Source organism: Mobula hypostoma, chromosome 16, assembly GCF_963921235.1.
Source record: "Mobula hypostoma chromosome 16, sMobHyp1.1, whole genome shotgun sequence".
In the NCBI taxonomy this organism is placed as follows: domain Eukaryota; kingdom Metazoa; phylum Chordata; class Chondrichthyes; order Myliobatiformes; family Myliobatidae; genus Mobula; species Mobula hypostoma.
The window spans coordinates 66476705-66488736 of NC_086112.1; the positions used below are offsets into that span (position 1 = coordinate 66476705).

A 12032-nucleotide genomic window follows, 5' to 3' on the forward strand; every position below is an offset into this window, starting at 1 on the left:
AAGTTTTTTATGCAAAGAGGTGAGTATGTGGAATGGGCTGCTGGCGATGGTGGTGGAGGCAGATACGATAGGGTCTCTTAAGGGACACCTGGATAGGTACATGGAGCTTAGAAAAATAGAGGACTATGGGTTACCCTAGGTAATTTCTAAGGTAAGGACATGTTCGGCACAGCTTTGTGGGCCGAAGGGCCTGTATTCTGCTGTAGGTTTTCTATGTTTCTAATGACTGAAAGTATACTGTCAGATCAACCATGGAGTGGCTTCAAATAAAGAAAATTAATGTCCTTGAGTGGCCCAGTCAGGGTCCTGACCTTAACCCAATCAAACATCTCTGGCAAGACCTCAAGATTGCTGTCCACTGAAGCACCCTAACTAACCTGGTAGAAGTTAAGCAATTTTGCAAGGAGGAATGGGTAAATCTTGCTTCATCTCGTTTTACAAAACTACAAACGTTTGTAATAGAGACTTATCCAAAAAGACAACTGCCTGTGATAGCTGGAAGAGGTGGTTCAACTAAGTACTGAGCAAAGGAGAATTAATGCTTTTGAAATACCAACACTTCAGACTTTGAATTTTTAGATTTTCATGCTTTACAATATTACCTGGTTTTTGGGCTCTACTGCGGGGGAGAAAAGGCACATGTGATTCACAAATAAAAATTCTCAGTTAAATTGATCAAAATTCCTGTTTGTAATAGTCATGAGAACAATTGGTTAGGGGCTGAGTACTTTTACAAGGCATAATGAATTATTTAAACAAGAAAGTATACTCAAACAATATATTTACAATATCATTGAAGTATTAAATACACAAGTAACATCTTTATTCTGAGTTTAATAGTCCATGAAAATGCCTGTATTAATCTGTCTACATCTTCAGCAGAACAGTAATGGACATACTTAACCCAGTGATTAAATAATAATTGTTCCTGTGTTTCTTCCCTTAAGGAATTTGCAGGGCCGTTCTTTTTTTCCCAAGGAAATGCCAGAAATGGTGGGAAAGATAATGCCTGTGCAGATCCTATGATTTACCACCGACGTGCCCAGCAGCAGGGTCAGTTTGCTGCTTGCCGGTGAAAGTCAGAGAGGTGCTGGTGAATGGCTAAGATTGTGGTGCACATCTGAGGAGTTGGTTCTTGCTGTGTTACAGGGCCGTGTTTGAAAGTCATCAGCACGCTTTCTGTTGGATTTGACCATCTCTCGCTGGGAGAAATTAAAAACCGGTAAAACAGCTTTTTATTGTTCAACATGAAAATGAGCAAGGTCATGTTGTTACCAAGCCTTAGAATAAGACAGTGTCAGTGTCACAACCTTCCAGCAGAAGTGACTTGCTGTTGTCAAGTTCCACGCTCACTTCACCTTGCACTACCCTTTTTTAAAAACTTAATCTTTCCTGCCTTCTCATTCTTTCCCTCTATGTTCTTTCTCTGCATGTCAAATCCTGTCTTTTTTCATAATTTTTCCCATTTCTGGCAGAAGGTCATTGACTTGAAATGTTAACTCCCTGACCTGCGGAGAATTTCCAGCATTGGCAATATTTCTGTCACATCCAGCCCACTGATTTTGTAATTTAAGCAACCAGTATGTATTGATGGTCGTGTCACAGACTGAAACCTGAGAGGTTCACAGGTTAAAGTGGCTCCTAATATCTGTAAGCGAAGTTCCAGTCTTGGAAGTGATCAGCTGCAAGTTATCTTATTCACCTTCTGAAACTACTTCTCATCCAGTTTAGATATATGACACAGTTAAACCTTATAACAATTACAGCATGGAAGCAGGCCATCTCGGCCCTTCTAGTCCATGCCGAACTCCTACTCTCACCTAGTCCCACCAACCTGCACTTAGTCCATGTCCCTCCATTCCTTTCCTGTCCATATATCTATCCAATTTTACTTTAAACGACAACATCGAACCTGCCTCAACCACTTCTGCTGGAAGCTCGTTCCACACAGCTACCACTCTCTGAGTAAAAAAGTTCCCCCTCATGTTACCCCTAAACTTTTTCCGTTTAACTCTCAACTCATGTCCTCTTGTTTGAATCTCCCCCACTCTCAATGGAAAAAGCCTATCCATGTCAACTCTATCAATCCCCCTCATAATTTTAAACACCTCTATCAAGTCTCCTCTCAACCTTCTATGCTCCAAAGAATAAAGACCTAACTTTTTCAGCCTTTCTCTGTAACTTAGGAGATGAAACCCAGGCAATATTTTAGTAAACCTCCTCTGTACTCTCTCAATTTTATTGATATCTTTCCTATAATTTGGTGACCAGAACTGTACACAATACTCCAAATTTGGCCTTACCAATGCCTTATACAATTTCAACATTACATCCCAACTCCTATACTCAATGCTCTGATTAATAAAGGCCAGCATACCAAAAGCTTTCTTCACCACCCTATCCACATGAGATTCCACCTTCAGGGAACTATGCACCATTATTCCTAGATCCCTTTGTTCTACTGCATTCTTCAATGCCCTACCATTTACCATGTATGTCCTATTTTGATTAGTCCTACCAAAATGTAGCACCTCACATTTTTCAGCATTAAACTCCATCTGCCATCTTTCAGCCCACTCTTCTAACTGGCCTAAATCTCTCTGCAAGCTTTGAAAACCTACTTCGTTATCCACAACACCACCTATCTTAGCATCATCTGCATATTTACTAATCCAATTTACCACCCCATCATCCAGATCATTAATATATATGACAAACAACATTGGACCCAAACAGATCCCTGAGGCACACCACTACACACCGTCCTCCAACCTGACAAACAGTTATCCATCACTACTCTCAGGCGTCTCCCATCTAGCCACTGCTGAATCCATTTTACTACTTCAATATTAATGCCTAACGATTGAACTTTCCTAACTAATCTTCCATGTGGAACCTTGTCAAAGGCCTTACTGAAGTCCATATAGACAATATCCACCCTCGTCAACTTTCCTAGTAACCTCATCAAAAAATTCAATAAGATTTGTCAAACATGACCTTCCACGCACAAATCCATGTTGACTGTTCCTAATCAGACCCTGTCTATCCAGATAATTATATATACCATCTCTGAGAATACTTTCCATCAATTTACCCACCACTGATGTCAAACTCACAGGCCGATAATTGCTAGGTTTACTCTTAGAACCCTTTTTAAACAATGGAACCACATGAGCAATACGCCAATCCTCCAGCACCATCCCGGTTTCTAATGCCATTTGAAAAATTTCTGTCAGAGCCCCTGCTATTTCCACACTAACTTCCCTCAAGGTCCTAGGGAATATCTTGTCCAGACCCGGAGACTTACCCACTTTTATGTTCCCTAAAAGCGCCAGTACTTCCTCTTCTTTAATCTTCATACTTTCCATAACTACCCTTCTTGTTTCCTGTACCTCACACAATTCAATATCCTTCTCCTTAGTGAATACCAAAGAAATTGTTCAAAATCTCCCCCATCTCTTTTGGCTCCGCACATAGCAGTCCACTCTGATTCTCTAAGGGACCAATTTTATCCCTCACTATCCTTTTGCCACTAATATAACTGTAGAAACCCTTTGGATTTATTTTCACCTTACTTGCTAAGGCTGCCTCGTATCTTCTTTTAGCTTTTCTTATTTCTTTTTTAAGATTCTTTTTACATTTTTTATATTCCTCAAACACCTCATTAACTCCAAGCTGCCTATATTTATTGTAAATCCCTCTCTTTTTCCGAACCAAGTTTCCTATATCCCTTGAAAATCATGGCTCTCTCAAACTTTTAACCTTTCCTTTCAACCTAACAGGAACATAAAGATCCTGTACCCTCAAAATTTCACCTTTAAACGACCTCCATTTCTCTATTACATCCTTCCCATAAAACAAATTGTCCCAATGCACTCCTCCTAAATCCCTTTGCATCTCCTCAAAGTTAGCCTTTCTCCAATCAAAAATCTCAACCCTGGGTCCAGTCCTATCCTTCTCCATAATTATATTGAAACTAATGGTATTGTGATCACTGGACCTGAAGTGCTCCCCAACACATACCCTGGTCACCTGCCCTGTCTATTCCTTAACAGGAGATCCAACACTGCCCCTTCTCTAGTTGGTTCCTCTATGTATTGCTGCAAAAAACTATCTTGCACACATTTGACAAACTCCAAACCATCCAGCCCTTTTACAGATTGGGCTTCCCAGTCTATGTGTTGAAAATTAAAATCTCCCACAATCACAACCTTGTGCTTACTACAAATATCTGCTATCTCCTTACAAATTTGCTGCTCCAGTTCTCTACCCCAATAGGTGGTCTATAATACACCCCTATAAGCGTCACAACACCTTTCCCATTCCTCAATTCCACCCAAATAGCCTCCCTGGACGAGTCCACTAATCTATCCTGCCAGAGGACCGCTGTTATATTTTCTCTGACAAGCAATGCAACACTTCCCCCTCTTGCCCCTCCTGTTCCATCACACCTGAAGCAACAAAATCCTGGAATATTTAGTTGCCAACCACACCCCTCCTGCAACCACGTTTCACTAATAGCTACAACCTCGTATTTCCAGGTATCAATCCATGCTCTAAGCTCATCCACCTTTCTTACAATGCTCCTAGCATTAAGATAGATGCATTTAAGAAACTCTCCACCTCTTACTCTCTTTTTATCCTTAATGGAGCAAACAACTTTATTATCTTTTCCTTCCTTGTCCCCTACATCTTTGGTCTGAGTGCTCCTGATCTCTGTCCCCTGCCTATCCTCCCTCACACACTGTCTACTAGCTTTCTCTATTTGTGAACTAGCCTCCTCTCTCCTAGTCTCTTTAACTTGATTACCACCCCCCAACCATTCTAGTTTAAAGTCACCTCAGTAGCCCTCACAAATCTCCCCGCCAGGATATTGGTCTCCCTAGGATTCAAGTGTAACCCGTCCTTTTTGTACAGGTCACACCTGAGCCAAAAGAGGTCCCAATGATCCAAAAACTTGAATCCCTGCCCCCTGCTCCAATCCCTCAGCCACGCATTTATCCTCCACCTCATTGCATTCCTACTCTCACTGTCACGTGGCACAGGCAGTAATCCCGAGATTGCTACCTTTGCGGTCCTTTTTCTCAACTCCCTTCCTAACTCCCTATATTCTTCTTTCAGGACCTCTCCCCTTTTCCTACCTATGTCATTGGTACCTATATGTACCACGACCTCTGGCTCCTCACACTCCTACTTCAGGATATCTTGAACACGATCAGAAACATCCCAGACCCTGGCTCCAGGGAGGCAGACTACCAGCTGGGTCTCCAGACTACGTCCACAGAATCGCCTATCTGACCCCTTACTATCGAGTCCCCTATTACTACTGCCCTCCTCTTCCTTTCCCTACCCTTCTGAGCTACAAGGCCGGACTCTGGGCCGGAGGCATGGCCACTGTTGCTTCCCCCAGGTAAGCTGTCCCCCCCAACAGTACTCAAACAGGAGTACTTATTGTCAAGGGGCACAGCCACCAGGGTACTCTCTATTACCTGACTCTTCCTCTTCCTCCTCCTAACCGTGACCCACTTGCCTGCCTCGCGTGGCCCCGGTGTGACCACCTGCCTGTAGCTCCTCTCTATCAACTCCTCACTCTCCTTGACCAGACGAAGGTCATCGAGCTGTAGCTCCAGTTCCCTAACGCAGTCTCTTAGGAGCTGCATCTCAGCGCACCTGGCGCAGATATGGACATCCGGGAGGCCTGGAGACTCCATGACCTCCCACATCTGGCACCAAGAACAACAAGCTGCCCTCACACTCATACTGCCCCTCTCCTCAAATAACAACAAAAAATGAATACCAAACCCTCGCCTGTTTCCGTCTAAGCCCGTTGAGCCGAAGCCCTTAAGCCTTTATTCTGCTCCTGGCTCACTCCGCAGCCCGCAAACTATGCTGCCCGCTGTATAAGGCCCTGTTCCTTTTAAATCTTCCACACTTCACTCCCCGACGACACGTGCCTGTGCAGTCCTGCCTCTCTGAATGCTGACGGGAAAAAAAACCAAAAAATTCAAAAATGGCTTCCTCCACACTCCCGCTCCAATTCTCAGACTTCCTTCTCCGAAGTTGTTGACTTTATTTTTTGGTTAGAGTAAGAGATGAGGTGAGAAGTAGAGTAAAACAGCCTGTTTTGCTCCTTAAACCTCCCAGAACAGGAAACACTGTGGTTCTGTTAAATAATGGTGCCAGGTGGGAGTATGGAGATTTCCACTACCCTATAATATTCTATAATGTCAGTCTTGGATCAATACTCTGTTAAACTGTTTGTCCAGCACTTTTCAACATATTGCTCCAAAATCCCTTCCCTTTTCCTGAGTGAGATGGTCTTTTATTTTTGCTAGTTGTTCCTGAATGGCCAGTTTCATAGGTAATGGATGAGGGGTGGCTGCAGCAGGTCAGGAAATGACAGCAAAGGTTGTAGAAAAGCAACAACACACCAACTAGAACAACGTAATGAGTCGCTGCATCCACGCGACCATCAAGCACACTGTAATTTTGTAATTCAAAAATGGCATTCCACGGTTATTCTTCTGTGCACAGTTTCAAAGCCTGGCCTCAGAGCAGAGGAGCTGGCACAGATTTGTGATCAGGTATCATGTAGTGTAAGGTTACCTGGAGATCTGAATGCCTCTACAGTGGTGCATGATGACTTTCTTCACTTTGTCACTGATGGTGGCTTACCAGATTCTTTACAAAGAACTCTGCTTTGACAATACTTTACGATCCAGTAATACACCCCTTATCATTAGATAGTGTTCATCCTTTGGACTTGCCCATCCTCTGGTCTTTTTCTCCCCCTCCCCCTTTTCCTTCTCCCTGGGCCTCCTGTCCCATGATCCTCTCATACCCCTTTTGCCAATCACTTGTCCAGCTCTTGGCTCCATCCCTCCCCCTCCTGTCTTCTCCTATCATTTCGGATCTCCCCCTCCCACTTTTAAATCTCTTGCTAGCTCTTCAGTTAGTCCTGACAAAGGGTCTCGGCCTGAAACGTCGACTGTACCTCTTCCTAGAGATGCTGCCTGGCCTGCTGCGTTCACCAGCAACTTTGATGTGTGTTGCTTGAATTTTCAGCATCTGCAGAATTCCTCGTGATAGTGTTCTCTTTGCTTTTCCTAGTTGCCTTGCATTTATGCCCTCTGTACCACAGTTACTTGAGCAGTTTTAATGTTGTCCTCTATATAAAGGGGAATCCGTGTGGGCTACACTCCTGATGTTCTGACTGACTCCACCGCTGAACTCACCGTGGCGTTGCTCTTGGCTACGTCTCGCCGACTGATGGAAGCAGCAGAAGAAGTTAAAAAGTAAGTGGCAGTCAGAGGAAGTGCAGTGTTATTGGGATGTCTGACTGGTTACATTCAGGGGCTCACCAGTGTGTTTGTCTCTTTCAGTGGAGGATGGACTGCGTGGAAGCCCCTGTGGATGTGTGGTCATGGATTAGCTGGAAGCACCGTGGGAATAGTAGGCCTAGGACGAATAGGTACAACCAGAAAGTGTTTTCTGAGGTCATAGGTTCAACAGTCTTGCATGTTGTAACAAGAAAGAAATAATAATGCATAGAATTTTTCAGTTGTCGAGTAAAACCATTTTTTAGTTCAGTTAGTGTTTAGTATCCTTACACTGCTTAAATCAATTGAAACATTGTCCAGACACTTTTTTTCTCTAACTTAGCTTTCATTTACTAAATAACCAAAGACTTTACTAAATGATGTGTGTGAATTTATACATTTGGTAGGACTTTAGTGCATTGTTATGATTTTAGGTTATACAGTGGTAGGAAAATTGTATCCTGAAGTGCAGTTGCTTCAGAAATAAAAATTGACTATCCTGTCTATGGAGTGAATTCTTGGGCAGTGAGGTGCATGAGGACTTAAAAGATTCTGTAGATGCTGGAAATCTTGAGCAACACACATGAAATGTTGGGACTCAGCAAGTCGGCAATTCTAGCTAAGACCCAAGATCTAGATGAAGGGTCTCAGCCCAAAACATCGACTGTTTATTCCCCACTACAGATGCTGCCTGACTTGCTGAGTTCGTCTAGCATTTTGTTATGTGATGAACTCTCTGATCAGCTGATGAGGTTTAAAGGATATAATACCCTGGACTAACAATGATGACACCTTCCTTTATGAATCATCCCATCTTGTTCCTTCCCCCAGCCAAATATTTGCAAATTCTGAAAACCTCAAACAGTAGCAGAAAAGTTAGAAATGTTCAGTAGGCCAGTTACCATCTGCGTGGAGAGGAAAGTGTAAAAGTTCACTAGGTACTGCGTGTCCTTATCACTTCCAGGTTTCAACGCCTCCCTTTCAGTTCTAACTATACACTGCTTCCAGGAACAGGTTGTATGCAAAACACGTGATAAATTCTGACAATAATTTCTTTTTAGGTGAACTGCCTACCTTTTCCACAAAGCACAGACAGTTCAGAGTGATGTACAACAAGTCTGTGCTCCAGAGAGACAAGTCCTTTTTATCACCTGTTTTTCTTTTTCTCTTCCAATTCCACTGAGTAACTAAATTTAGGACCTGATTAGATGATGTAGCCTGACACTGGTGATGGTCATTGGAGCAGATCCTAACCCTCGTCTTCCTTGTTACATAATTCAAATCCCAGGGTCAGTCTTAAACACAGAGGCAATATTCCTGATGTTTATCCTTGAAACTATAATGTGTTATTTAGTTTTCTGATCTTTCTCTACGTAACTTGGTAACTATAGTTGTCTGCATTGCAATTACATCTCTGATGGTAAGGTGTATTGTAGCTTTTGTTTCAAGCACTCTTTGTTTTAGGCCTTGCAATTGCTCAGAGACTGATGCCATTTGGAGTGAAGAGATTCCTATACACCGGACGACAGCCAAGGCCAGAAGCTGCTGCCAAAATACGTGGTGAATATGGTAAGAAGCAGTCTGGGAAGTTCTAATCGGTCTCATGGCTTTGAATCATAACCTCTCCACTAGTTTTAAGCTAACTTTGCCTCGTATTTGCATCCATCAGGATTTCCCTTTCTATTTTATCCAAGATCTTGCCACTCACGTGTTTTAGGAATTACATCTCACACAGATTCTCAATTTCCTCCAGTGTTGGACAGATACATTTATAGAATCACTCCCTCCTTACTACAATCCTAATATTTGTTAAGACAAATCAGTTACTTGGATAATGAGATCCTATCCCATGCCAAAACTCCAAGAGGTTTCAAAATTCCAGTAACCATACTTACCAGTAAGGGTGAAGTTCTTTAAGCCAAACAGCCTGTGGCCTTCTGTCCTCAGGAATCTGACATTGTTTATACAATGCCTATAAAAAGTATTCACCCCCTCGCTTGGAAGTTTTCATGTTTTATTGTATTACAACATTGAATCACAGTGGATTTAATTTGGCTTTTTTGACACTTATCAATAGAAAAAGACTCTTTCGTGTCAAAGTGAAAACAGATCTCTACAAAGTAATTAAATTATTTACAAATATAAAACACAAAATAATTGATTGCATAAGTATTCACCCCCCCCCCTTTTAATATGACACACCAATTCATCACTGGTGCAGCCAAATGGTTTTAGAAGTCACATAATTAGTTAAATAGTGATCTGTGTTTGGAGATCACTGTGTGCAGTCAAGGTGTTTCAATTGATTGTAGTAAAAATACACCTCTATCTGGAAGGTCCACCTGCTGGTGAGTCAGTATCCTGGCAAATCCACACCATGCAGACAGAAGAACACTCCAAGCAACTCTGCAAAAAGGTTATTGAAAGGCACAAGTCAGGAGATGGAGACAAGAAAATTTCCAAGCCACTGCATATCCCTCAGAGTACTGTTAAGTCAATCATCAAGAAATGGAAAGAATATGGCAGAGCTGTATATCTGCCGAGAGCAGGCTGTCCTCTAAAAACTGAATGACCATGCAAAGAGGGGACTAGTGAGTGAGGCCATGAAGAGACTTATGACAACTCAGGAGGAATTACAAGCATTAGTGGCTGAGATGGGAGAGACAGTGCATACAACAACCTTTACAGACGAGAGAAAATCTGCAGATACTGGAAATCGGAGCTACACACATAAAATGCTGGAGGAACAGCAGGCCAGCTGAGTTCCTTCAGCAGTTTGTGTCTGATACAACAACTGTAGCCCGGGTGCTTCACCAGGCACAGCTTTATGGGAGAGTGGCAAAGAGAAAGCCACTGTTGAAAAAAACTCACATGAAATCTCATCTAGAGTTTGCCAGAAGGCACGTGGGAGACTCTGACTCAGATGGAAAAAGTTTCTATGGTCTGATGAAACCAAAATTGAGCTGCTTGGCCATCAGACTAAAGTTTAGTCACTAAACGCTATGTTTGGTGTAAGCCAAACATCTCACATACTCAAAAACACACCACCCCTACCATGAAGCATGGTGGTGGCTGCATCATGCTGTGGGGATGTTTCACTGCCGCAGGCCCTGGAAGGCTTGTTTAAGGTAGAGGGTAAATTGAATCCAGTGATGCAGTCTGCAAGAGAACTGTGACTTAGATTTGTTTTCCAGCAAGAAAATGACTCCAAGTATAAAGACAAAGCTACACAGGAATGGCTTAAAAACAACGAAGTTAAATGTTCTGGAGTGGCCAAGTCAGAGTCCAGACCGCAATCCAATTGAGAATTTGTGGCTGGACTTGAAAAGGGCTGTTTACTCACGATCCCCATGCAGTCTGACAGAACTTGAGCAGTTTTGTAAAGAAGAATGGGGAAAAATTACTGTGTCCAGATGTGCGAAGCTGATAGAAAACTTTCCACACAGACTCAAGGCTGCAATTGCTGCTTAAGGGTCATGCATCTACTAGATACTGACTTGAAGGGGTGAATGAATACTTATGCAATCAATTATTTTTTGTTTTATATTTTAATTAATTTAGATCTGGTTTCACTTTGTCACGAAAGCCTTTTCCTGTTGATCGGTGTCAAAAAAGCCAAATTAAATCCACTGTGATTCAATGTTGTAAAACAATTAAGCGTGAAAACTTCCATGGGGGGTGGGGGAGGTGAATACTTTTTATAGGCACTGTAACTAGAGCCACTGATAATGAATACTTTGCCTTACGCAAGGGAAAGTCATTCCAAATAACTGAACGTTGCATGCTTTCCTAATCATAGTCAACCTAATTTGCAGAGAGCAGCCCAAGTTGGAGGGCCATTTTGTGGCTTTTTTTAATGTCTGCTGTGGGGAAAACGTGATCTTCAAATGTACTGAACCCTCCCGTAGCTTTGATTTTATAGATTTGAGCAATACTTGTTAAAAGCATGTTTACTTTCTCTTTTACGCTACTTTGAAGGGCTTCTTGTGGTATGTGCCTCTTGCCATCTTCTTATTACTGCATTTAGATATGTTAGCTAGTCCAAAGCTCGTTAAATTTTGTGATGGAGCTTTCCTTTCTTCATTTCACCATTAGATTATTGGTGTGCAGTCGATGTATTGCATAATATCAACTGAACAAGAAGTTATTGCAGGAAACAATGTCCAATTTTATGTAATCCTGTTAAAGGATACTGAATGTCACAGATGAATCTGTGTTCCCATCTTTCACAGTGCCTCTGAATGAATTGGCTGAAGAATCAGACTTCATTGTTGTATCGTGTTCCTTCAGTCCTGAAACCAAGGGAATGTGTAACATGGATCTGTTTTCCAAAATGAAGAAGACAGCAGTATTTATTAACACCAGCAGGTAGGTGAATGACAAAATGGCCCAGCCCTGCAAAATGGTCTCATGTCTTTATCACGGAAGCTAATTTAAAGGCATCTTTACAGCGCTGTGTGTATTTAGTTTTTAAGGACAATTTCCTGTTCAAAGTTGATCTGCAGAAACATTCATTCACTGAGTGTCCATCTCCTGTGCTTTTCACTAAGGTCTCTGCTACGGGTTTTTCTCAGCTCACATCTGGACCTGTTAGAGGATAATTGAGAAATCGTTAGTTGTCATTAGTCCAATTTCCACTATTATTCTATCGTGAAGCTAAGTCATTGGGTGTATTTAAGGCAGAGATTGATAGGTATCTGAGTAGCCAGGGCA

General features: G+C 42.2%; 2 protein-coding genes across 3 annotated transcripts in view; one reads left to right on the forward strand and one right to left on the reverse strand.

Moving 5' to 3' along the window:
• The window catches only part of LOC134357457 (glyoxylate reductase/hydroxypyruvate reductase-like), a 31770-nt gene that overhangs the window by 15444 nt on the left and 4294 nt on the right, over positions 1–12032 (forward strand). For both annotated transcript variants that reach the window (XM_063069058.1, XM_063069059.1), the window contains 5 exons: positions 1150–1222; positions 7179–7295; positions 7383–7471; positions 8784–8888; positions 11552–11687. In XM_063069058.1, the coding sequence (XP_062925128.1) occupies positions 1150–1222; positions 7179–7295; positions 7383–7471; positions 8784–8888; positions 11552–11687 (520 nt within the window). The remainder of the gene's footprint in view (positions 1–1149; positions 1223–7178; positions 7296–7382; positions 7472–8783; positions 8889–11551; positions 11688–12032) is intronic.
• Positions 11703–12032, reverse strand: part of LOC134357456 (zinc finger and BTB domain-containing protein 5) — a 36437-nt gene continuing 36107 nt past the window's right edge. Inside the window, exon 2 of the transcript XR_010020630.1 lies at positions 11703–11906. The gene's annotated coding sequence lies outside the window, so the exon portion shown is untranslated. The remainder of the gene's footprint in view (positions 11907–12032) is intronic.